This window comes from Diceros bicornis, chromosome 32, assembly GCF_020826845.1.
Source record: "Diceros bicornis minor isolate mBicDic1 chromosome 32, mDicBic1.mat.cur, whole genome shotgun sequence".
In the NCBI taxonomy this organism is placed as follows: Eukaryota; Metazoa; Chordata; class Mammalia; order Perissodactyla; family Rhinocerotidae; genus Diceros; species Diceros bicornis.
The window spans coordinates 25,176,961-25,200,113 of NC_080771.1; the positions used below are offsets into that span (position 1 = coordinate 25,176,961).

At 37.5% G+C, this 23,153-nt stretch overlaps 1 protein-coding gene across 2 annotated transcripts in view; it reads right to left on the minus strand.

Moving 5' to 3' along the window:
• GLG1 (golgi glycoprotein 1) overlaps window positions 1-23,153 on the minus strand; it is a 149,242-nt gene that overhangs the window by 62,255 nt on the left and 63,834 nt on the right. For both annotated transcript variants that reach the window (XM_058528270.1, XM_058528269.1), the window contains exon 2: window positions 10,164-10,196. In XM_058528270.1, coding sequence (XP_058384253.1) covers window positions 10,164-10,196 — 33 coding nt within the window. The remainder of the gene's footprint in view (window positions 1-10,163; window positions 10,197-23,153) is intronic.

The following is a 23,153-nucleotide window of genomic DNA, read 5'->3' on the forward strand; positions in this document are numbered from 1 at the left end:
AGGGTAAAAGGAACTGCAAGTGACTGGGAGAGGGGTGCTACTTTATAGAAAACGACAAAGAAAACAAAGGACAAGGAAAATCCACAGATGGTGACAGTTCCATGAAGAACAGCAAATGCACAAGACCTGAGGCAGGCACATTCTTTGAATTGTTTTTCCTTTCTGGTGAGGAAGATTTGGCCCGAGCTAACATCCGTGCCAATCTTCCTCTAATTTTTTTTTTTGGTATGTGGGTCGCCACCACAGCAAGGCCGCTGACGAGTGGTATAGGTCTGCACCCAGGAACTAAACCTGGGCCCCTGAAGTGGAGCACATTGAACTTAACTACTAGGCCATGGTGCTGGTCTCCCCATTCTTTGAATATTTGAGAGACAGCAAGAAGGCCTCTTTGGCTTAAGTGGAGTTAGTTAGAAAGGGGGAAGAGTGGTAGAAGATGTCAGAGAGCAGGCATCTTACATGCATTATAGGCCATAGGTAAGGACGTGGGAGTTTAATCCGTGAGAAAAAAACTTTAGGGGTTTTTGGGCAGAGAAGTAATATGATCTGACTTATGTGTTAGAGAAATCATTCAGGCTGCAGTATGGAGTATAGACTGTAGAAGGACTAAGGTAGAAGAAGGGAGACTACCTGGGAACCTATTATAGAAGTACAGGAGAGAACTGATGATGGCTAGGACCAGGAAGATAGCAATGAAAAGGGCCAGATTCAGGATATATTTCAAAAGGAGCAGCCAGCCAGCAAGGTTGCTAATAGATTGAATGTGAAGTCTAAGAGGAAGAGAGGAATCAAAGTTTTGATTTGAGCAACAGGAAGAATAGAGGAGCCACCAACAGAGATGAAGACGACTGTAGGAAGAGGTTCAGAGGTAGAAAATCAAGAGTTTGGTTCTGGAAATTATCAGACAAAGCAGAAATGTGGATTCAGCAACTGGAGTCTAGAGTTCTGTGGAAAGGTCTGAATAAAAGATAGAAACCACAAAATGTCTGCAGGGCAGCATCAATTGTTCCTCTTCAGTGGGAGTCCTGGCAGCAGTCTACAGAGCCATCTGGAGGTATCTTCTCTCCAGAGAACAGCTCAGGTGTGAGAAGACCACTCACACTGGGCACGTGAGGGAGGAGCCTTGGCTTAGAAGCTTTATGCCCCTTGGGAGCCAATATCTCTTGTACCAACCCTCTGGGCATAGCTTCCAGGGTCCCTGAAAGGGACACATCCAGGTACAAGAGTCACCACATTCAGGGAACCCCAAAGTATGGCATTCCTATTGGATATTTAAAATTCATTTATAGTTCTTCCCAGTCCATACAGAATTTATCAAATAGGGTCATTTTTATCATAAGCAATACTGACTTGAAACTTAGTTGACATTTTACTCTTATTGATTGAGCTAGGAAGTTAATAGAATTTAAATTCTCACGAAGAAGGGGAAAGGATTTTGCTAACCTTTTCCTCACCAGGCTATTAGGAGCTACTATAAACATTCTTGTACATGGGTAGATATATAAGCATTTTTTTTTCAATTTTTATTTATTTTTCCCCCAAAGCCCCAGTAGATAGTTGTATGTCATAGCTGCACATCCTTCTAGTTGCTGTATGTGGGACGCGGCCTCAGCATGGCCAGAGAAGCGGTGCGGTGGTGTGCGCCAGAGATCCGAACCTGGGCCGCCAGCAGCGGAGCGCGCGCACTCAACCGCTAAGCCACAGGGCCGGCCCTATATAAGCATTTCTTTTTTTTTTTTTTTTTTGTGAGGAAGGTCAGCCCTGAGCTAACATCCATGCTAATCCTCCTCTTTTTGCTGAGGAAGACCGGCTCTGAGCTAACATCCACTCCCAATCCTCCTCCTTTTTTTCCCCCAAAGCCCCAGCAGATAGTTGTATGTCATAGTTGCACATCCTTCTAGTTGCTGTATGTGGGACGCGGCCTCAGCGTGGCTGGAGAAGCTGTGCATCGGTGCACGCCTGGGATCCGAACCCAGGCCGCCAGCAGCGGAGCGCGCACACTTTAACCACTAAGCCACGGGGCCGGCCCTTTTTGTTTTGTTTTGTTTGTTTTGTGAGGAAGATCAGCCCTGAGCTAACATCTGCCAATCCTCCTCTTTTTTCTGAGAAAGACTGGCCCTGGGCCAGTGCCCATCTTCCTCGACTTTACATGGGACGCCGCCACAGCATGCATGGCCTGACAAGCGGTGCGTCGGTGCCCGCCCGGGATCTGAACTGGCGAACCCCAGGCCGCCACAGCGGAGCACATGCACCTAACCACTTGTGCCACCAGGCCGGCCTATATAAGCATTTCTAATGGCTAAACACCTGGAAGTGAAATGGCTGTATCATATACCGTGCTTATGTTCAGCTTTAGTAAATAATGCCAAATGACTTTGAAAGTAGTTATATTAATTTACATTATCACCATCAGTGCATACAAGTTCCCTTATTCCATATTCACACCAATACTTGGTACTGACACTGTCAATCTTTTGAATTTTAGCAATTCTAATGGTGAATGTACTGGTATCTCATTAAGGTTTTAATTTCCATTTTCCTGATTACTAATGAGGTTGAGTATCCTTTCATTTGTTTACAGGCCATTCAGATGTCATCTCTGAGATGTGGGTGTTCAAGTATCTTACCCATCTTTCTATTCAGGTTTTTTTTTTTTTTTTTGGTGAGGAAGATTGGCCCTGAGCTAACACCTGTTGCCAATCTCCCTCTTTTTGCTTGAGGAAGATCGTCCATGAGCTAACATCTGTGCCAATCTCCTCTATTTTTTTTTTTTTATGAGGAAGATCAGCCCTGAGCTAACATCCATGCCAATCCTCCTCTTTTTGCCAAGGAAGACTGGTTCTGAGCTAACATCCGTGTGGATCTTCCTCCACTTTATGTGGGACGCTGCCACAGCAGGGCCAGACAAGCAGTACGTTGGTGCACACCTGGATCCGAACTCGGGCCACCAGTAGCAGAGCACACGCACTTAACAGCTAAGCCACGGGGCCGGCCCCTCCTCTATTCATTTTATGTGGGACGCCACCACAGCATGGATTGATAAGTGGTATGTAGGTCCACGCCCTGGATCCGAACCCACGAACCCGGGCCGCTGAAGCAGAGCATGCAAACTTAACCACTATGCCACCAGGCTGACTCCCGTTGTCTTTTTTTTATTGCTTTGTATGAATTCTTTATATATTATGGAAATATTGTCAGATATATGTATTAAAATATTTTCTCCTCTATGGCTTACCTTTTCACACTCAATACTGCATTTAATAAAACAAATTTTTATGTAATCCAATTTATCAATCTTTTGCTTTATGCTTGCTGCTTTTTGTTTCCCATTTATGAAACCTTTGCTAATCCCACAGTCATGAAAATATTCTCCTATGCTATCTTTTAGAAGTTTTACTTTTCACATTTAGATCTATAATGCATCTAGAATGGCTTTTCTGTAAATAGTGTGCAGTAAGGGTTAAGATTCTTTATTCAATGGGTCCGTTTCTGGACTCATTCTGTTCCACTGATCTACTTGTTGACCTTTGTGCCTCTATTGGACTGCCTTACTTACTGCTACTTTATATTAAGTTTTCAATCAGTTGGTGAAATTCTCTTTGCTTGGTTCTTCAAGATTGTTTTGGCTATTGTTGGCCTTCTGTTTTCATATAAATTTTAGAATCAGCTTGCCATTTTGATAACAACAAATATGGGATTGCACAGAATATATGATTTGATGAGAGTTAACATCTTTATAATCTTAAATCTTCCAACTCATGGGCATAGTATATCCCTTCATTTCTTTAGGTCTTCAAATTTCTCTTAATATTTTATAGTTATCTATAGAGAGGTCTTACACATTTTTGTCAGATTTATTAAGTATTTGATACTATTACTTTCTAACTCTTTTAAAAAATCTGCTTCTTACTATTATATAAAAACATAATTAAGTTTTATATACTGATGTGCATCTAGGGTCGTTACTAAATTCACCTATTAAAGTCCATCTCTAAGTTCTTTTGGATTTTCTACTTATACAATTATGTTATCTGTACGTAATGACAATTTTATTTTTTCCTTTCCAATTTTCTTTTTTATTACTCTACTGCACTGGCTAAGCTCTCTGTGATAGTGAGCAACTATGTCTTGTTGCCCATCTTGGGTAGAAAGCTGTCAATCTTTCACCATGCTTGCTGTAGGTCTTTTTATAACTACCTTTTATCAGATAAAATAAATTTCTTTCTAGGATGGGTGCTGAAATTAGAAATTCAAATACTAATTGTATATTTCATAATGCTAAGGAATTACGGTATTTTTAGATATAATAGTATTGTGGTTATGTTTTCTTTAAGCCCTTATCTTTTACAGGTATTTACCAAAATTTTAACAGACAAAATGATATGATGTCTGAGTTCCGCTTCAAAATACAAAAAGAGGGCCGGCCCCGTGGCTTAGCAGTTAAGTGCGTGCGCTCCAATACTGGCGGCCCGGGTTCGGATCCCAGGCATGCACTGACGCACCGTTTCTCCGGCCATGCTGAGGCGCGTCCCACATACAGCAACTAGAAGGATGTGCAACTATGACATAACAACTATCTACTGGGGCTTTGGGGGAAAAAAAAGGAGAAGGATTGGCAATAGATGTTAGCTCAGAGCCGGTCTTCCTCAGCAAAAAGAGGAGGATTAGCATGGATGTTAGCTCAGGGCTGATCTTCCTCACACACACACACACAAAAATACAAAAAGAGGGGAAGCAGGTACGGGTATAGATGGCACAAGATTGATCGGAACTAATAACTGAAGCTGGGTGGTGACTACATGAGGGCTGATTATACTACTCTGCCGAGATACAATTCACATACCATAAAATTCACAATTTAGTGGTTATTCGTATATTCAAAGGTTGTGCAATCATCACCACTATATAATTCTAGGACATTTTCATCATTCCAAAAAGAAACTCCATACCCAGTAACAGTCACTTCTCATTCTTCACTCTCCCAGCCCCCTGGCAACCACTAATCTTTCTATCTTTGTCGATTTGCCTATTCTAGACATTTCATATAAACAGAATCATACAATATGTGGCTTTTTGTATCCAGTTCTCAAGTTCATCCACGATGTAGCATGTATCAGTACTTCATTCCTTTTTATTGCCAAATAATATTCCACTGTATGGATAAATCACGTCTTGTTTACCCATTAATCAGTTTGAGCATACTTGGGTTATTTCTACTTTTTGGTTATTATAAATAATACTATGAATATTTGTGTACACATTTTTGTGTTAACATGTTTTCAACTCTCTTAGATATACAATTAGGAATAGAACTGATAGGTCATACTGTAACTGTTTAACTTTCTGAAGAACTGCCAAACTGTCTTCCACAGTGGCTGCACCATCTTACATTTCCATCAGCAACGTATGAGGATTCCAATATCTCCATATCCTCGACAACATTTGTTGTTGTCTATATTTTTGATTACAGCCATCCTGGTGGGTGTAAAGTAGTATCTCATGGTTTTGATTTGCATTTTCTTAATGACAAATGATGTTGAACATCTTTTCATGTGCTTATTGCCCATTTGTATATCTTCTTTGGAGAAATGTCTACTCAAATCCATTTTCAAGTTCTTTTTTTGGGGGGGGCGGGAAGATTGGCCCTGAGCTAACATCTGTTCTCAATCGTCCTCTTTTTTTTTCTTTTTTCTCCCCAAAGTCTCCAACACACAGTTGCATATCCTAGTTGTAGGTGCTTCTAGTTCTTCTGTACAGGACACTGCCTCAGCACAGCTTGATGAGCGGTGAGCAGGTCCGCACCCAGAACCTGAACTGGCGAACCCCAGGCTGCCAAAGTGGAATGTAAAAACTTAATCACTGAGCCACCAGGCTGGCCCCTAAAGTTCTTTCTTTGCTGTTGAGTTGTGAGAGTTTTTTCATATGTTCTCAATACTAGACCATTATAAGATACATGATTTGCTAATATTTTCTTTCATTTTGTGGGTTGTCTTTCAACTTTCTTGATAGTGTCTTTTGAAGCACAAAGTTTTAAATTTTGATGAAATTCAATTTATCTTTTTTTCTTTGGCTGCTTGTGCTTTAGGTGTCGTATCTAAAAAACCATTGCCTAATCTAAGGTCATGAAGATTTACACTCATTTTCTTCTAAGAGATTTATAGTTTAGCTCTTACATTTAGGTCTTTGATCCATTTTTATACATGGTACGAGGTAGGGGTCCAAACTGATTCTTAGGCATATAGATATTCAGTTTTCCCAGCACCACTTGTTGAAAAGACTACTCTTTCCCTCACTGAATTGTCTTGGCACTCTTGTTTAAAATCAATTCACCATAGACAAATGTATTTATTTTGGGGTTCTCAATTCTATTCCATTGACTTATATGGTTATCCTTATGCCAGCATCACACAGTCTTGATTTACTGTAGCTTTGTAGTACACAGTTCTGAAATCAGGAACTGTGAGTCCTCCAGCTTCTTCTTTTTTCAAGATTGTTTTGGCTATTCTGAGTCCCTTGCATTTCCATATAAATTTAAGTATTAGCTTGTCAATTTCTGCAGTCATCAGCAGAAATTTTGATAGGGATTGCAACTGAATCTAGATCAACTTGGGGAGTACTGTCATCTTAACAATATTAAGTTTTCCAATCAATGAAAACAGGATGTCTTTTCATTTATCTAAGTCTTCTTTAATTTTGTTCAAGAATGTTCTTATCGAGTTCGGTGTACAAGTCTTACTTAGAAATAAATTTAACAAAAGAAGTATATTTGATTATTTTTAATTCTATTGTAAATGAAATAATTTTCTTAATTTCATTTTCAGATTGTTCATTGCTGATCAAATAGGAATACAACTGATTTTTGTATACTAATCTTCTATCTTTCAACATTCAAATTATGAATGTTAGAAAATTGCCTGTAATAAAAGCTTTTGGGCCGGCCCCGTGGCTTAGCGGTTAAGTGCGTGCGCTCCGTTGCTGGCGGCCCGGGTTCGGATCCCTGGCACGCACCGATGCATCACTTCTCCAGCCATGCTGAGGCCGTGTCCCACATACAGCAACTAGAAGGATATGCAGCTATGACATACGACTATCTACTGGGGCTTTGGGGGGAAAATAAATAAATAAATAAAATTATTAAAAAAATAAAAAATAAATAAATAAATAAATAAAAGCTTAAAAAACTACTGAATTTTATCAAATGCTTTTTAATGTATCTGTTGAGATGATCACATGATTTTTCTCCTTTACTGTGATTAATTTTTCAAATGTTAAATGAACCTTATAATTTTAGAATAAACTCAATTTGGTCTCGACATATTTCCCTTCTATTTTACTGGATTCAGTTTGCTACTAGTTTGCTTAGCATTTTTTCATCTATGACTCATGAGTGACACTGGTCTACATGCCTCCTTTCTTGTTATATTCTTGTCAGGTGATATCAAGGTTATGTTGGCCTCATAATCAACAGGAAAATGTTTCCACTTTTTTATTCTCTGAAAGACCAGTGTTATTTCTTCCTTAAATGTTTGTAAAAATTAACCAATAAATCCATCTGGTCCTGGAGTTTTCCTTATGGGAATATTTTTATTTACAGATTCAACTTTTAAAATAAATATAGGTTATTCAGATTTTCTACTTCTTGTGTTAGTTTCAGTAAGTTTCCAGGAATTTGTGCACTGCACCAACATTTTCAAATTCATTGCCTAAAAATTGTTCATAACTACCTTATCTCCTGCTTAACAATTTTAATTCCTTCCTGAACACCTTGCTAAGCGAAAAGCTGTTAAAAAATTTGTTCCATTAACTTCAATGGGAAAAATTATAATGCATTCCATCCCAACCTAAGTGTACTGGTTTGCTAGGGCTGCCATAACCAAATATCACAGATTTAATGGCTTAAATAAGAGAAATTTATTTTCTCACAGTTCTGGAGGCTAGAAGTCTGAGATCAAGGTGTCAGCAGTATTGATTTCTTCTGAGGCCACTCTCCTCAGCTTGTAAGATGGCCGTCTTCTCCCTGCATGTTCACACAGTCTTCCCTCTGTGTCTGTCCGTGTCCTAATCCTCTCTTCTTATAACAACAGCTATTCTGTTTTCTTTATACTATTTATCCCCATTTTCAGCAGTGTCATATCCTTCCTATTCTCCAGTCCTTTGAGGGTTCTAAGGTACAAACCAGCTTCTTTCTAGGCTTCCCCTCTGTCAGATTCAGTCCACTGATGGATTTTGAGGGGTTTTTCCCCCTAATCTTTAGCTTTATAAATAATGCCACAACAAATATCCTTTTATAGACACATTTTTATCCATTCTTTAAGTATAACTATACATAAATTTCTAGAAGTAGAAATGCTGGGCCAAAGCATATATGCATTTTAAGTTGACTGCATATAAAATAAAGAAGTTTTTCTTATTTATATACCTATTCGTAAGCTAAAGTAGAGTTTGGCAAATTCCTTCTGCAAAGGACCAGAAAATAAATATTTTAGGCTTTGAGGGACCTACAGTCACTGTTGCAACTACAGTCATGCATACTTAATGATGAGGATATGTTCTGAGAAATGGTGTTGTTAGGTGATTTCACCATTGTGCGAACATCATAGAGTGTATTTACATAAACCTAGATGGTACAGCCTACTACACACCTAGGCTATATGGTACTAATCTCATGGGACCTCCATCGCATATACAGTCCATTGTTGATTGAAACGTCATTAATGTTGCGTATGACTGTACTCAACCTTGCCATTATAGCATGGAAAGCAGCCACAGGCAATATGTAAATGAGTAAGTATGGCTGTGTCTCAATAAAACTTCATGCATAAAAACAGACAGTGTTCTGGGTTTGGCCAATGGGCATTAGTTTGATGATCAGTGAGCTAGAGAATACTTAAATCTCCATACTCCCATCAATACTGTGTATTTATCAAGTTTTTTATATTTGCTAACCAGATGGATTAAAAACAGTGCACTCATTTTCTTTTAATTTTCATGCTTTTAATTATGAGGGAGAATCAACTTTGTTGTTGTTTACTAGACATCTTTTTCTTTTCCTGTGAAGAGTCTATTCATGTTGTTGTCTATGTTTATTAAGAGCACTTTTTATTAAAGAATGTAGTCATCTTCATCTGCATTGCAAATACGTTTTCATAATTTACATAACTTTTTTGAAGGAAAAATCTCAAATCGTTTTTTGAGTTTTTTAATGCAATCACATTTATAAATCTTCTTTCTTTTTAATATTTTTTGAGGTTGTGTCATATTTAGAAAAACGTTCCCTCTGTTCCTGTTTTCTTCTGGTACTCTTATGGTTTTATTTTTACTTTAAATCTGTCTATCTAGATCCTCTTTAGAATAAGTAGTGAACCTAAGCAGCCAAGCTGCTTCTCTGTTATTGCAGTCTCCAGTCCAAACTACCTTCTACATTGTGACTGAGTGATTTCTTCCAGTACTGTCAGACATATAACTACTCCTTTTTTAAGACCCAGCTCAAGTATCATCTCCACTATAAGTCTTTCCTGACATCAAGGCACTGGGGCGAAATTCACTTTTGTGTCACCATACAGACTTCTATCAAAGTACCCAGCACTTTTTGCACAGAGTTGATTTCATGTCAGTCTCCTTTTAATGTTCGACTTTATATAATATGGATATATACACATGACTTTTAATGTATTATAGTTATCTATCTCTCTGTATAAAACCTTTAACATATTAATCATAGTTTATCCCTGGAGTTCTTAACTGCTAACTCTAATACACGTCTCTGTCTTCAAGGTGTTTATTTGTCTCAGTGTCTCTAGTTTCTACCACAGTGTTTGGCATATAGATGACAGTATGATAACTAAATGAAATAACTTTAAAATACAGAATTCTAAAGTTGTAAGCTTGATAAGCAGAGAAACAATTATTTTTATATGGTAGCTGTAACTGAAGAAAAATTTAAGCTTAAGTGCATAAATATCCTTTGGCAGAAGCTGCCAATTTCTACAATGGAGGGGTATTTGTAGATTTTACTGTGGCCCTTAAACAAGATTTATCATCCTCTTGTTAAGATCAAGAGAATCTAAGAAAACATAATCCTTCCCAGAACAACAGGAAAAGCATCCCAAAGTCTGTCACCATATATATAAAGCACATATGGTGAATTATGGAAAATCCATACTTACATGATTGCAGTCTGAAGAAATTTCATTTTCAGGCTAAAAGGAAAAACAAAAAGAGATGATGTTAAAAAAAAAACCTCTCAAGTTTTCAAACACCACCAAAATAAACTCAAAACAAGAAATCTGAATATTCAACTGAATATGTTTCTTCAATACAAGGAGTACAAAGTGGTTTATATATCTTTTAGATTACTGGGGAGAAATATACCAGAAAAGTAGATATGACATAATCCCTTCCCAATCAATGGTACAATCTGGAAATGGGGAAAATGGAGAAGAATGTTCTAAAGAGATAAAGCAAGAGTGTTATAAGGATCCTTATATGACATTTCATAATTCTACAAGCTAAAGAGGATCAGGCACAATACAGGTGTTCTTTCTTTAAAGAAAGCTAAGTATCTAAAAAAAAAACAAAACAAAACAAGTTTATTAAAGAGGGCAAAGAAAGTGTGTCAATGATTTAAAAATGAGTCTCATGACTCATGAGCCTCACCATTAGGGGAAGTTAGGTGATGGGTACACAGGACCTCTATGTGCTATGTTTGTAATTTTTTGTGAGTCTATAATCTTGCAAGTCTGTATTTAAAAACAGAAAGTTTTTAAAAAGCAGAAATTATATATATATTCCCATGAACACATTTGCTTTGTAAAGCCAGGTACATGTACCAGAGATAAAACGAACTTTCAATTCCATGATGAAAAAAGGTGGACTAGGTCATGCCTAATATTGCATAGCTTTGCAATACATGTCTTTAGTTTTAAAGTAGATATAAGTGTAATAATATACATCATAATAAAGCACTATTTCCTTTGAGTTTCCATAGCACTTCAACCTGTTCAAATGAAGTGAATTCTATGTGCCTTCTATGAAAAATTATCAATTTAGGTTGTAAATGGTGCCATTTTCAAAATAAAAAGATTCTGCTCAAGGATAAAGATAAGGCAATAAAGAAAATAGTCAATATTAACAAATTAAGCAGCCACACCTAGCATTACTTCAAGAAGAAAAAGGTGTTTAGGGAACTATTAATTCCACTGCAGGATTTAGTAGGCATTAATACTAAATATAAACTCATTCCGTACTTACTTATAAAATATTAAAACTGAATTTAATTAGATTGCTAGGTAATTGTAAGATTATAATACACTACTTTTGAACTTTCCTCCTACTTGTCTTAGTAAGCATAGATATTTTAATGCCTTTCTGGGTCTCGGAAATCAGCCTCCATACTGAGTTAATTTAGCTTAACTCTGTTCCACTCCACCTCAATTCCAAGTGCTTAATTTATACCTCCTAACAGTTTGTTAGCAAGAATGCTTTTAGGCAGTTTTCTACCTTATCCACTTTTAATCTATTCCTTAAATTTTTTCCAATCAATTAGCAATTCTAGTTCTTTCTCAAACAAAGGACAGAAAGCAATTAGTATCACTATTATCCCTACTCATACTCATTTCCACTAAACAATAACTTTGAATTAAAGGGGCATTCTTGAAAGAAATTCAGAGCATTGGAGAATCTTCAAAATAAAGCAGTCAAATAAGATAAAAGCTACCCATGGCAAAAAAGTGTAGTCATGTTTATAGTCCACAAGATCTATATTAGCAAATTAATCATTTTTTTAATGGCTTGCTTCCCTACAGTGCTAGATTGAATTATTTGCCCCAGTATTTCATTCCTCTTTAATGGGATTTGATATCCAGATCCTTTGCCCTGTAACTTTGCACAGCCTCCTGCTGTGGAGAGAGTATTACACCCAGCTCCACTGATGTTAGGCTAGACAACTGACTTGCTTTGGTCAATGAGATTTTAGCAGACATAATATGAGGAGAGGCTTTAAATGTGCTTGGGTGGTTTGGCTTGTACTCTTACACTCTTGCCATTCTCCATGAAAAGAACATGTCCAGGTAGCTGCTAGTACAAGGAGGAGAGACATGTGGAGCAGACCTAAAAGGAACCCGTACTCCTGAGCAGAATCACCCCAACTGACTTGCATAGCCATGAGCAAGAAAAATAAATTTGTCATTATAAGCCCTTGAAATTTTAAGGGTGTTCGAAGAAAAAAATGACTAATATACCTATCAAGCAAATGAAACGATAAAAATTCCAAAACCTTTAAGTCACAATTGGTAACAGCTATGATCTAATTTAGTGAATTATATATATTAGTAAGTACAGAGTACTGTATCATTTATGAAGGAATGACATAACCCAGAGAGACAAACGAACTACAAGTTTGGAAATCAGTGTTTGGTTTTCATCTCTTTTGTTGTCTTGATTTGCAATTGACTATAAGCTGGTTTTAAGTTTTTTCTTTCCAGATTTAGTTTCTCTACCCAGAAAGACAAGATAACAAAGGCATGCCATTAAGAATGAGGTTATGATGTTAAGCCATGGAGATTCATAGAACTGAATAGCAATGAAGAATTTCTAAGTGTAACTGCAAATAATTTCAGAAATTCAAAAGGGTCTTTAGAATCAAAGTACATAGTAATGGTTCAGAGGAACAGAATAGAGGCCTGCAAAATATAAAGTAGTTACCAAAGAGTGGGAACATGAATAATGCCAGCAAAAATTAACTATAGAGAAAGTATAAAAAGAAATGCTATGGTTTAGCACTCAGCCATTTGATAAGGAACTAAAGGACAGAAATCTCAAGGAACAAAAACAGACGAGGGTGCTGACACAGGTTTGGTTCTCAGACTGCACCATTCTTGTGATGTCCCAATCAAACCACTTCATCACACATACTATATCTAGTTCTGCAAAACTGTAAATGCAGATAGGCTTGATTATCTTTAATCTTAGAAGATGAATAGTATGGGAAATAAAACCCAAAATTACTAAGGCAGAATAAGGCCGAGGATTTTTTTCCTTCTGTTTTTCTGACTGTTAAAATCAGTGAAATAATACTCTGAAATGATCCCAAGATGAATCAACAAGTAAATACTGAATAATTATGATGTACCCAAAATTGTGTTAGGCATTGTGGGATACAGAAGAAAGATAAGACAATGCCTCTAATCTCAGGTAGTTTACAATCCAGCTGTAGAGATAAAATGGTGAAATCAAGCAATTAATCAAGAGTAGGAACTTGAGCTACGCCTGAAGGATTAGAAAGAATGATTTTCAAAGAGGATGCCAGCTAGATGATCCCCTGGGGCTCAGGAAGGAAATAACAGAATTTCTCTTTTTTTAAAAGCTCATCCTTTAATTTACATTTTAATGTTTTTATAATGCATATATCAGAATAATATTTTATGAATAAATATATATCTACTGGGGGTATGCTTAATAATTTTTTCAAATGATAAGAAGAACATGATCAAGCTAGAAGATTAACAGCTGAAACCTTTCCTCTTACCACTTTAGGAGTCCTACCCCAACCCCTACCCCTTCAAATCAGAGGCAAAGTGCTGGCTCCTAGCTTGTGGAACTGAGCTTTGCCACATTATTAGTTACTCTATCACTCTGGAGAGTGGACTTCAAAAAGAAGCCTCTTACATCAAGTGTTCACTCACTGGAAATAAAATAATTGTCCTCTTAACAATGGAAAACTGGGAGAAGAAAAATTTATGAAAAGCCTCATAAATAGCTTTCTGTTAATTTAATGATCAAATTTTGTAGAAGAGACGGCTAAAGTTTCACACATTAGTAACAATAAAGAAACTACTATGAATAGAGAAAAGAGAAAAAGAAGAGAACATGACACATCCCCCCAACCCAACACGGCAGTGACTAAAACAGAGAAGGAACTGGTTAATGCTGAATGAATGATGCTATTAACAAGGTAAAGGAGATAAGCCCTGAGGACTTGGAGACATCTGCCTGACTCCAATAAAGAATGTGTAGACGGGCCAGCCCCGTGGCTTAGCAGTTAAGTGCACGTGCTCCACTGCTGGCGACCCGGGTTCGGAACCGGAACCGGGAGTGCACCGACGCACCGCTTCTCCTGCCACGCTGAGGCTGCGTTCCCACATACGGCAACTAGAAGGTTGTGCAACTATGACATACAACTATCTACTGGGGCTTTGGGGGAGGGGGGGAAGAGGAGGATTGGCAATAGATGTTAGCTCAGAGCCGGTCTTCCTCAGCAAAAAGAGGAGGATTAGCACGGATGTTAGCTCAGGGCTGATCTCCCTCACTAAAAAAAAAACAAACAAACAATGTGTAGGAAATAGTGAAAGTTGTCACAACTAACTGAGCTAAGTGTTACATTTATTTCTTACAACATGATGCACTGCAAGATAAATGGTATTGTGTCTTTAGTTCCTTATCAAATGGCTGAGTGCTAAACCATAGCATTTCTTTTTATGCTTTCTCTAGAGTTAATTTTTGCTGATGAAATAATTTCAGATGAAAATACTGAAATACAGAGAAACTGAGTAATGGTACTCTGAAACTGATCAAAGGTACACTGCCAGGAGACAACAAAACTGGGATTTAAATAATGATAATAAATGGCAACTAATGCTTATTGTGATGCTTTCAGCGCGATACCTCCCAAAAAGGCTCGGTAGGTCAGGTTGAGCACAAGGATGGGGGACTTTGGGAGGTGCAAGAAAAGGGTATACAGAATGAACAAATAGAACTAGTGCTCTAGATCTGTTTGACAGCTGTATGAGGAATTTAGATGTAGGCAGCCCAGATAAGAAACTGATGAAGTAATTAGATCAACTAGGGATCTGGATTAGCTCTTGACTCACCACAGCAAGTTATAAAAAAACTTTGCTTAGTTCATTTAGCTCTTCTAAATCAATTATTTAGATGCTTTGGGTACTGCTGTATTTTAATCTCCTAGTTGGGCAAACCAAAGCTGAGGCTTAAAACCTCTAGCCTTTCCTCTAAATTCTACCAATTCAGATTTGGTTTTAAGGAAAGGGATAGAATGGTGGAAAAAGAACAATCGACTAACAGAAAGATTCAGCTATAGAAGCTGTGTGACTTCCAGTGTGTCACTTAACTTCTCTAGACCACTGAGAACAGGCCTTGCACTAGAATAGGGATTTCTTCTTCTAGGATCCGTGAACAGACTTTAAGAGTCCAAGATCATCTTGAAATTGAATACAAACTTTTGTGTGCAAGTGTATTTCCCTGAGAAGAGAATCCACAGCCAGCTGTCATTATACTCTCAAAAAGATCCATAAAGGGCCTGGTGGCTTAGTGGTTAAGTGCACGCGCTCCGCTGCTGGCGGCCCGGGTTTGGATCCCGGGCGCGCACCGATGCACCGCTTCTCCGGCCATGCGCAGGCCGCGTCCCACATACAGCAACTAGAAGGATGTGCAACTATGACATACAACTATCTACTGGGGCTTTGGGGAAGACAAGAAAGGAGGAGGATTGGCAATAGATGTTAGCTCAGAGCTGGCCTTCCTCAGCAAAAAGAGGAGGACTAGCACGGATGTTAGCTCAGGGCTGATCTCCCTCACAAAAAAAAAAAAAAAAAAGATCCATAAGATAAGAAAAAATTAAGAAATCTTGGTTTAAAAGGATTATTCTTTCCAGTTTCATGAGTCTATAAAATCTGAGATGTGGAATATAAAAACAGACGTATTTATTGAATTCAATGTCTTTTAATGCAGGTAATTTGCATACTATGGTTTCCTACTGCTTCATCTTAATCATTCTCTGCTGGTCAAAGTCACAACAAATGTATTTCAGAATAAACTACTGAAAAGCGTGAGTCTGAATATTCTCAATTAGATCAACCATCACATTCACTTAAGAGAATGGTTTTTACAGAAAGTACAAGTCTGGAACTATGATTTCCCCAAGGTGAACAGGCTGAGTTAATGAGTCTGGCAGGAGAAATTAAAAGATTCACAAAACTAACTTGCAAGTTGTCCCAGTTTCTGAAACAGAAATGCTTAGGAGTTGGATTGTGTCTAAAATATGGAACATTTTACAGTTACATCACTGAAGCTGAAGTTACATCAGACCACACCGGGTACTAAACTAAGTGACAACAGATTCTGTTTATTAATCACCTGGGAGAAAACAAACAAAAAAATATCAATAGTATCGGTGCTTTTATGGCCTTGCAAAAATCTGAAGGCTGGGCAACAACCTGATGCCTCCTGATTAAAAACATTCTGCTGCAGTAGTAAGTAAATTCCTCTTCTGGGATTTTATTCATTAAGAACGCAGTAAACTTCCAATCATATGAGCAATTCATTTATTAACTTGGCCCAAACCACCCCCCTCCCACCTACCAAAAAAGCAAACTGAATATAATGTAGTTGGTAATGATTAGATAAACCCAGTCTTTAATCTTGATAAACTTTCCCTGAGCAAGTGTAAATGGAATCTGAACCCTCAGTCAGATTCATAACTAAGTTCCTCTTAGTGCCTTAGTCTGGCTCAATCAGAATTAATTTTTCTTATTTGTACCCAGGGATAGCCGCTAAGTATTTTTTCAAAAGGACAGTGATCAATATAGGCCTTATACCCTTCAACGATGCTCTGATTTACTAAAGAGTTATGCTTTCGTATGATTCTTCAACATTCATCCATTTTTTCAAAAAAGGCTTTACTATACAGATCCAGTGGGAGATTTAAAAAAAAAAAAAAAAAAGGTATGCGATATAGATTACAGATGCCTGGCTCTCAAGTAGTTTAGTGCGGTAGAGGAGACAAAAAATGAGTCTACACCTAACCATCATACAAAGCTGAATGTGGAGTTTGCAGGGGTGGGGAGAAGGGCCTGATATTTTAAAGAACAAAAAAAGTACTGCCAACCCCCACGAGTAGGAAGACAGAAAGGAAATCAGAGAGAGTCTAATGGAGGAGGGCACATGTGAGTTAGCCTTAAAAGGAGGTTACGATTTGGTGATGTGATACTCTGTGTATGTTGAGGCAGATGAGATGGCGGCTGTGCAGGACAGAACACTAGGGTGTGGGAGGAGTTGGAAAGGCACATTCTGTGCAGAGGGCAGACTTGAGTGAGAAAGTGAGGAACCCTATGGTGACCATTGTTAGGCTTATATATTTGGCATCTCGTAACATATGGCGGGATAACTTTAAGGTTTTAATAAAATCCCAACACTGGTCCCATAATGGTTTCCCATAGTCCAAATTAATACGCTATGCTAAACATACTGTAGAGAGTGATGATTTTATTTACTTTTTTTACTAGCGTGTTTCTCTAGTGGGTGGTGAAGTAACAGCTGGTAAATACTGTAGTTACTTATATAGGACATGTTGAGTTTTAAAAAGAATAAAAGATAGATAGGCGAAACCCCCACAAACAAATTAGGGCCCATTTATCCCTGGTTCTTGGACAGTCTCACATAAATGCAGAGCAGTGTGTAGGCTACATTGAGGTCAAGACTTACTTGCCTCGTACCTTTAAAATGAAAAATATCCCCAATGTCCTTTAATTCTAATAAAAGAGTGTGTGTGTGTGTGTGTGTGTGTGTGTGTGTGTGTATAAATATGTGTGTGTTACAGTGGGAATTAGCAAAATGGTTCTGCTCTGGTTCAGATAGCATAGTTACTCATTGATATAAATCCTGGCAGGATTTTTAGCTCTGTCAAGTACTAATGCATTCATCTTCAATGAGGTTATACCCTTATTCTGAAAATATGAAAACACAGCAATCTGGCTAATTACTGGACTTAATGGCTGACCAAAAAAAAAAAGCAACTCTTGACTCACTGCCAGAATGATCCACATCCATTAAGAAGATGCTATGTCCCAAACTTTACTTTGAGAAGTTAAATTTTACATTTTATTTTTGTTTAAGAAAAGTCTAAAACTAGTTAAATTGATCAAATGGAAATACTCAAAATTAATATAATTTATCATCTTCTGTCCCAGAGCAGGAAATGACAAATAACAAATAAGGATATAGTAATCTAGTTATGGAACAAAAACTGCCACATTACATTATGGCAAAGGGATACACATTGGATCATGGTTTTACAAATCTTAAAGTTTATTAAAAATATAAATTATAAAAACATGCACTTTTCTCTTCTATAAGAAATATTGTGAACTTTCCCCATTTTCTTACCTATTTTACTATTGTGAATTAGAAATAGAGGTACCTATAAACTGTAGGAGAGACGTCATCCTCAAAAGAATGTTGAGAGAGATTTCTTTTCATATATAGAGCTCAGTCAACCTTTTCATCAACTTCCCATTTGAGACTGCCCAATATTCAAGAAATGTAGGGATTGTTTTGTAATGACAAGTGTTTTAAAATCCAATTATGGCCTTGCAAGGACTCTGCCTCATTTCTCCATCATGAATGAATGAGTTTGAGACTAAATCATCCTCCTGAGTGCCTATTATCAGCAGGAAGGGAAAAGTTACCTCCCACCACTCACTTTTTTCTACCTAGGAGATAACTTAAAAATCTAGAACCCAGTTTGGTGCTGATGGTGTGCAATTTTACCTAATTTATAGGGGAAGGAAACAGAGTCAGGTACTCCATCAAATGCTTGGCCAGATTCCACATTAGCCTCAAGAAAAAGAATCTTGGACAGGTCTATCAACTTGGCCCCCAGCCATGGCAGGCACACAGCCGTAGAGGGATAAAAGGCCTTGTTTTTCATTGCCCAGTTGTCTGAATAAAGTCAATTTTGGTGCCCATGTTACAAGACTGGCACCTAGAGCATTACCATTCAGTTTAAAGCGGCTAACATTCATAAACTACTTTGTAGGAAATTCATCAAAAAGGCCATACTTCTGAATATGATTTCAGTTTCACTGGATATTCATTACATAACAATCTTGATCAAGTCACGTATTTCTTTAGGCTTCAAATTTCAATCTATAAACCAGAGATAAATCCTGCTTTGCCTACTACCTCACGAAGCTGTTATGAGTAGAATGAAAACAGTTACAGAGAAGGCCTTTGAAAATTATAGATGGCCTTGCAAATATAAGATACTATTAGCTTTTCATTCTCTGTATATAATCTAATCATTTAAGCATCAAAAGCAACATTACTGTTTTCTAGTAGGCCATACTTCTGCAGGCAAAGAATAAGAATTCAAAACATATGACATATATATTTGATTGTATGTGTACACATTATCTCTGAAAGGACACATAAAAAGATTTATACTTTTTTGCACTTTCTGAATTTTGTGATGTGCAAAAAAATAAAAAATAAAGATAATTCCAGTTTAAGACATACACAGACACCTTAGAAAATATTTGGAATACATCTTCATGGTTGGGGCACCAAGGAAGTTTAATGACAAATGATATACTCTTCCCAGTCCATATTTTTCTATTTCTTTCTCTTCCACTGTTTATATCAAAGGGGGTGGTGGTAGGGAGGAAATAATGGGATCTCTACATCCTCTGTGACATGGCAAGTAGCAATCTGGCCCTCTTAAAGAGTCCTAGATTGGTAGTTCTACCCTAAGAAAAGTACAGTAACCATTTTATGGTCTAGTTTTCCCAGTGGGTCAACTTTTATGTGAGAGTTTTAGAATGAGAGGTGAAAACAAAATTCTCTGAAGGGCATTGTGTGAATAAGGAACAGAATGTCAATTTTGATATGGCATCCTTTATATTCTTTATTTATTTGCTATCTCAGATGATTTGGAACAGCTGAACATAGGTACAAATTTGTCAAAGCGGTAATTACTATAGCCAAATGCAAAGCACGAAACTAGGCTAAAATAGAAAATTTCCAGACATCTGACAATACTATCAATGTTTATACCCAGCAAATCTGGAATGATTCTGTCACTGTAGCTCAGTACCTCCAATCCAACTATGTTACTTCTATTCTATAATTCTGAAAAGATAAAAACGAAAAATGGATATAAGATTATAGGATGCAAAAAAAAGTCCTGAAATGAAATAGAATTTCTCATGCCCCACCAGACCCAAGTATCTAAAAATACCACATTTCTTCCATACTGGGCAGTGGTGAGTACAGTGTTTACTTTAACTGGCCTAAGCAGAAGCAAATAGACCTGAGCTGCCAGAACGTGCAGAACCCTTTCTGCACAACTCAGTTCAAACGACTGGTGCCTCTTAAGAGGACAGCTTTGATTCAGGGAGTACCCTTCCATCTGAATTAAGACAGCAACTACACTGCATAATTCTGAAGGATGTGCAAGTTTTGAAGCAGAAACTGGCAGAAGGGGAAAACTTAGGTTAGATGAACGAGATCAAGCACAGTCGAGTATTGGGAAATGGTAAGTTGGAATGCGGGAAGAAGGGTACTGGTACTTCAGTATCATTAAATGAACTTGAAAAGTGGCAGAGAAACTGTAAACAGTCATCATATAAATAGTTTCTTCTTGAAAAGGAGTCACATCAAGAAATTGTGAAGAGGCAAAAGTAATCACTATTGACCAACAGTAGATATGAAGAAAGATAAATATAAAATAGACAAATGTAAGGAAAACTGAACATAGTTGAAGATAATGACAAATAGAACTATCAGGACCTACAGAAATTCCTGAAGTAATCCTGATCAAGACCTATAAAGGATATTATGTCCTGAAGCTCACAGAATCATCAGAATGTCAAAGAACTAAAAGGGTAACTTACAGATAATCTATCCAAGAGATTTTCAAACTTTTGGGACCCTCTTCTTACTCCTCCTGACAGTCTCAGGCACCTAGACTGAACACCACTGAGGTAGTCCAAACCCATTTCTCCAAACATCCCTGTACCACTCTGCCCCTACTTAAGTCCAGAATGGAGAAGTCATTTTCTCAAGGTCACAGAGTCAATTATTGGCTAAATGAAAATCATAAGGCTCCATATAAATGCTATTGAGTACAGAAGAAAACTAAAATCTATGTGAAAACTGAACTTGGAAAACCTAGCATCCCTGTACATTGTTTTGAGAGACTTGAAAACACAGGTGTTAAAGTTATCCTTCAAAAATCAAAAACATGACCAGCACCCCAATACAAAACACAAACTCAAGGGAAAACTCTACCTTTTCCTTTATTCTCCTATACTCCCATTTTAAAACCCCAAATCTAAAACCTTCTATCATGTCACACCTAGGAAAGGAGGTTTCTGTCTCCACTGAAACAACATTTAATGACTATTTTCTGGAGCTAGTTTGTAACCAAAATGTCACAGGAAACAGATGGTGTGTATTTAATGCCTGTCTCATATTTACAGGCCTTTTACTATATACATAATCTTCTAATTCCCTATCAGATCTAACCGTTCATCTACTTTGATGATGTCTCCACTTTATATTCTCCTACCTGGCATCTAATTAATTTTGAATGGCAATAAAACTATACATTAAAATTTAGCAACCCTATAGGGATATTTTGGTCAAGAACAGGTTATTGGGTAGCCCCTAATGACTTGTACTACATTTGTGACACAAAAGCCTATTGGTTACTACTAGCAAACTGGCCAGGAACTTGTTACTCTGTAAACGAATGCTTGCCTTCAGGATAGTCCCTGATGCCACTCAGGGTCCATTCTGGTCCACCGCTCCCCCTCCATCCCCTAGGAAAAGGAGACTAGATAACTTCTCTCAAGAAAAAATGGGCCTCAGGACTGAACTAGACACTTTAAAATGCTTTAAAATGTTAAATTTTATGTTATGTGTATTTTACCACAACAAAATAAAAATAAAAGTGGGCCTCAATGTGAGATCTGAAACCTTAACCACTCAACGGGAATTCTGGACAGCTTCCTTTTGTCCTCGATCCTCTTCATACATACTTTACAAGAGGTATAGAAAGTTGGGAAAATCTTATATGCTATGTATGGTTCAGAGATTGAAATGAGAGCTAGACAATCAAAGAAACCATGAAACTAGGTGATTTGGCTGATAGCCCCACACATAGTTCTGCTGGCTCTTTGGACTGTGGATGAGATGTTCGCTTATTTTAATTTGGGCACTCTTGATTCCTGGCTTAGAAATGGACTGCAAACTCTGACCATAATCTCTCTCCTGTTTGAGGTGCAGTGTTCAAATGCATGATCTCCAGAGTCTTAAATGACAGATCAGATGATCCAACGAATAAATGATCATCCCACAATAAGAACAGGAAAACTTGACATATACGTAGTGGATGAAATGACTACCACCAGAAACTGAATATACAATCGTGATTCTTTAAGACAGTGGTCTATATCTGGATTGATTGTGTCCCCAGATGATAATGTTCCATTCTCCAATCTGGGCTGAAGAAGGACCATAACAGAGTACTGATAACTAAGACCAACTCTGTCAACATAACTTTATAATTTTATTTCTTTCTTTCTTTTTCCCAAAGCCCCAGTAGATAGTTGTATGTCATAGCTGCACATCCCTCTAGTTGCTATATGTGGGACGCGGCCTCAGCATGGCCGGAGAAGCGGTGCGTCGGTGCACGCCCAGGATCCGAACCCGGGCCGCCAGCGGTGGAGCATGCGCACTTAACTGCTAAGCCACGGGGCCGGCCCTCAACATAACTTTAGACTGTAGACCGTCTATGTTAAACATGACATAGTTGTTTGTTTCAGGAAATCTTTGCCCAAGAAAGACAAGACTGTAAATCAATAAATAATTTCACTGTTTCTTGCTTAGATAACATCATTCTACAGTTGGTAGAAAAAGGTACTACTAATTATACATCAATAATTACCAATATACCAAACTATAAATGCTGAAATGATAAAAATTAAACATTTATTTTGGGAAATATTGATAAATTAAAGTAAATGTTTATAAAGATACAATATTTTATAACAATTATTCATAATCTCCAAATCACATCTCTGCCTTTCAAAGTGGTAACTTTCTATTATAAAATTAATTGATTTTGAAACCAAAGTGCAAAGAACAAAAGATCAGGAGGATATTTTTGATGGTACTCCAGCTGAGCCAATAATCACTGTATGACTCGAATAAATCATAATTCCCCACTTCAGTTAGAATAGATAGGGAATTGAATAAAAAGCAAGACACTTTGACTCTGATACTTGCTCAAGACAAGGTTGACATAAGGGAAGCCATATTGTAGAAAAGAAAAACTCTGTTGTAACTTTGAATGACCTCTG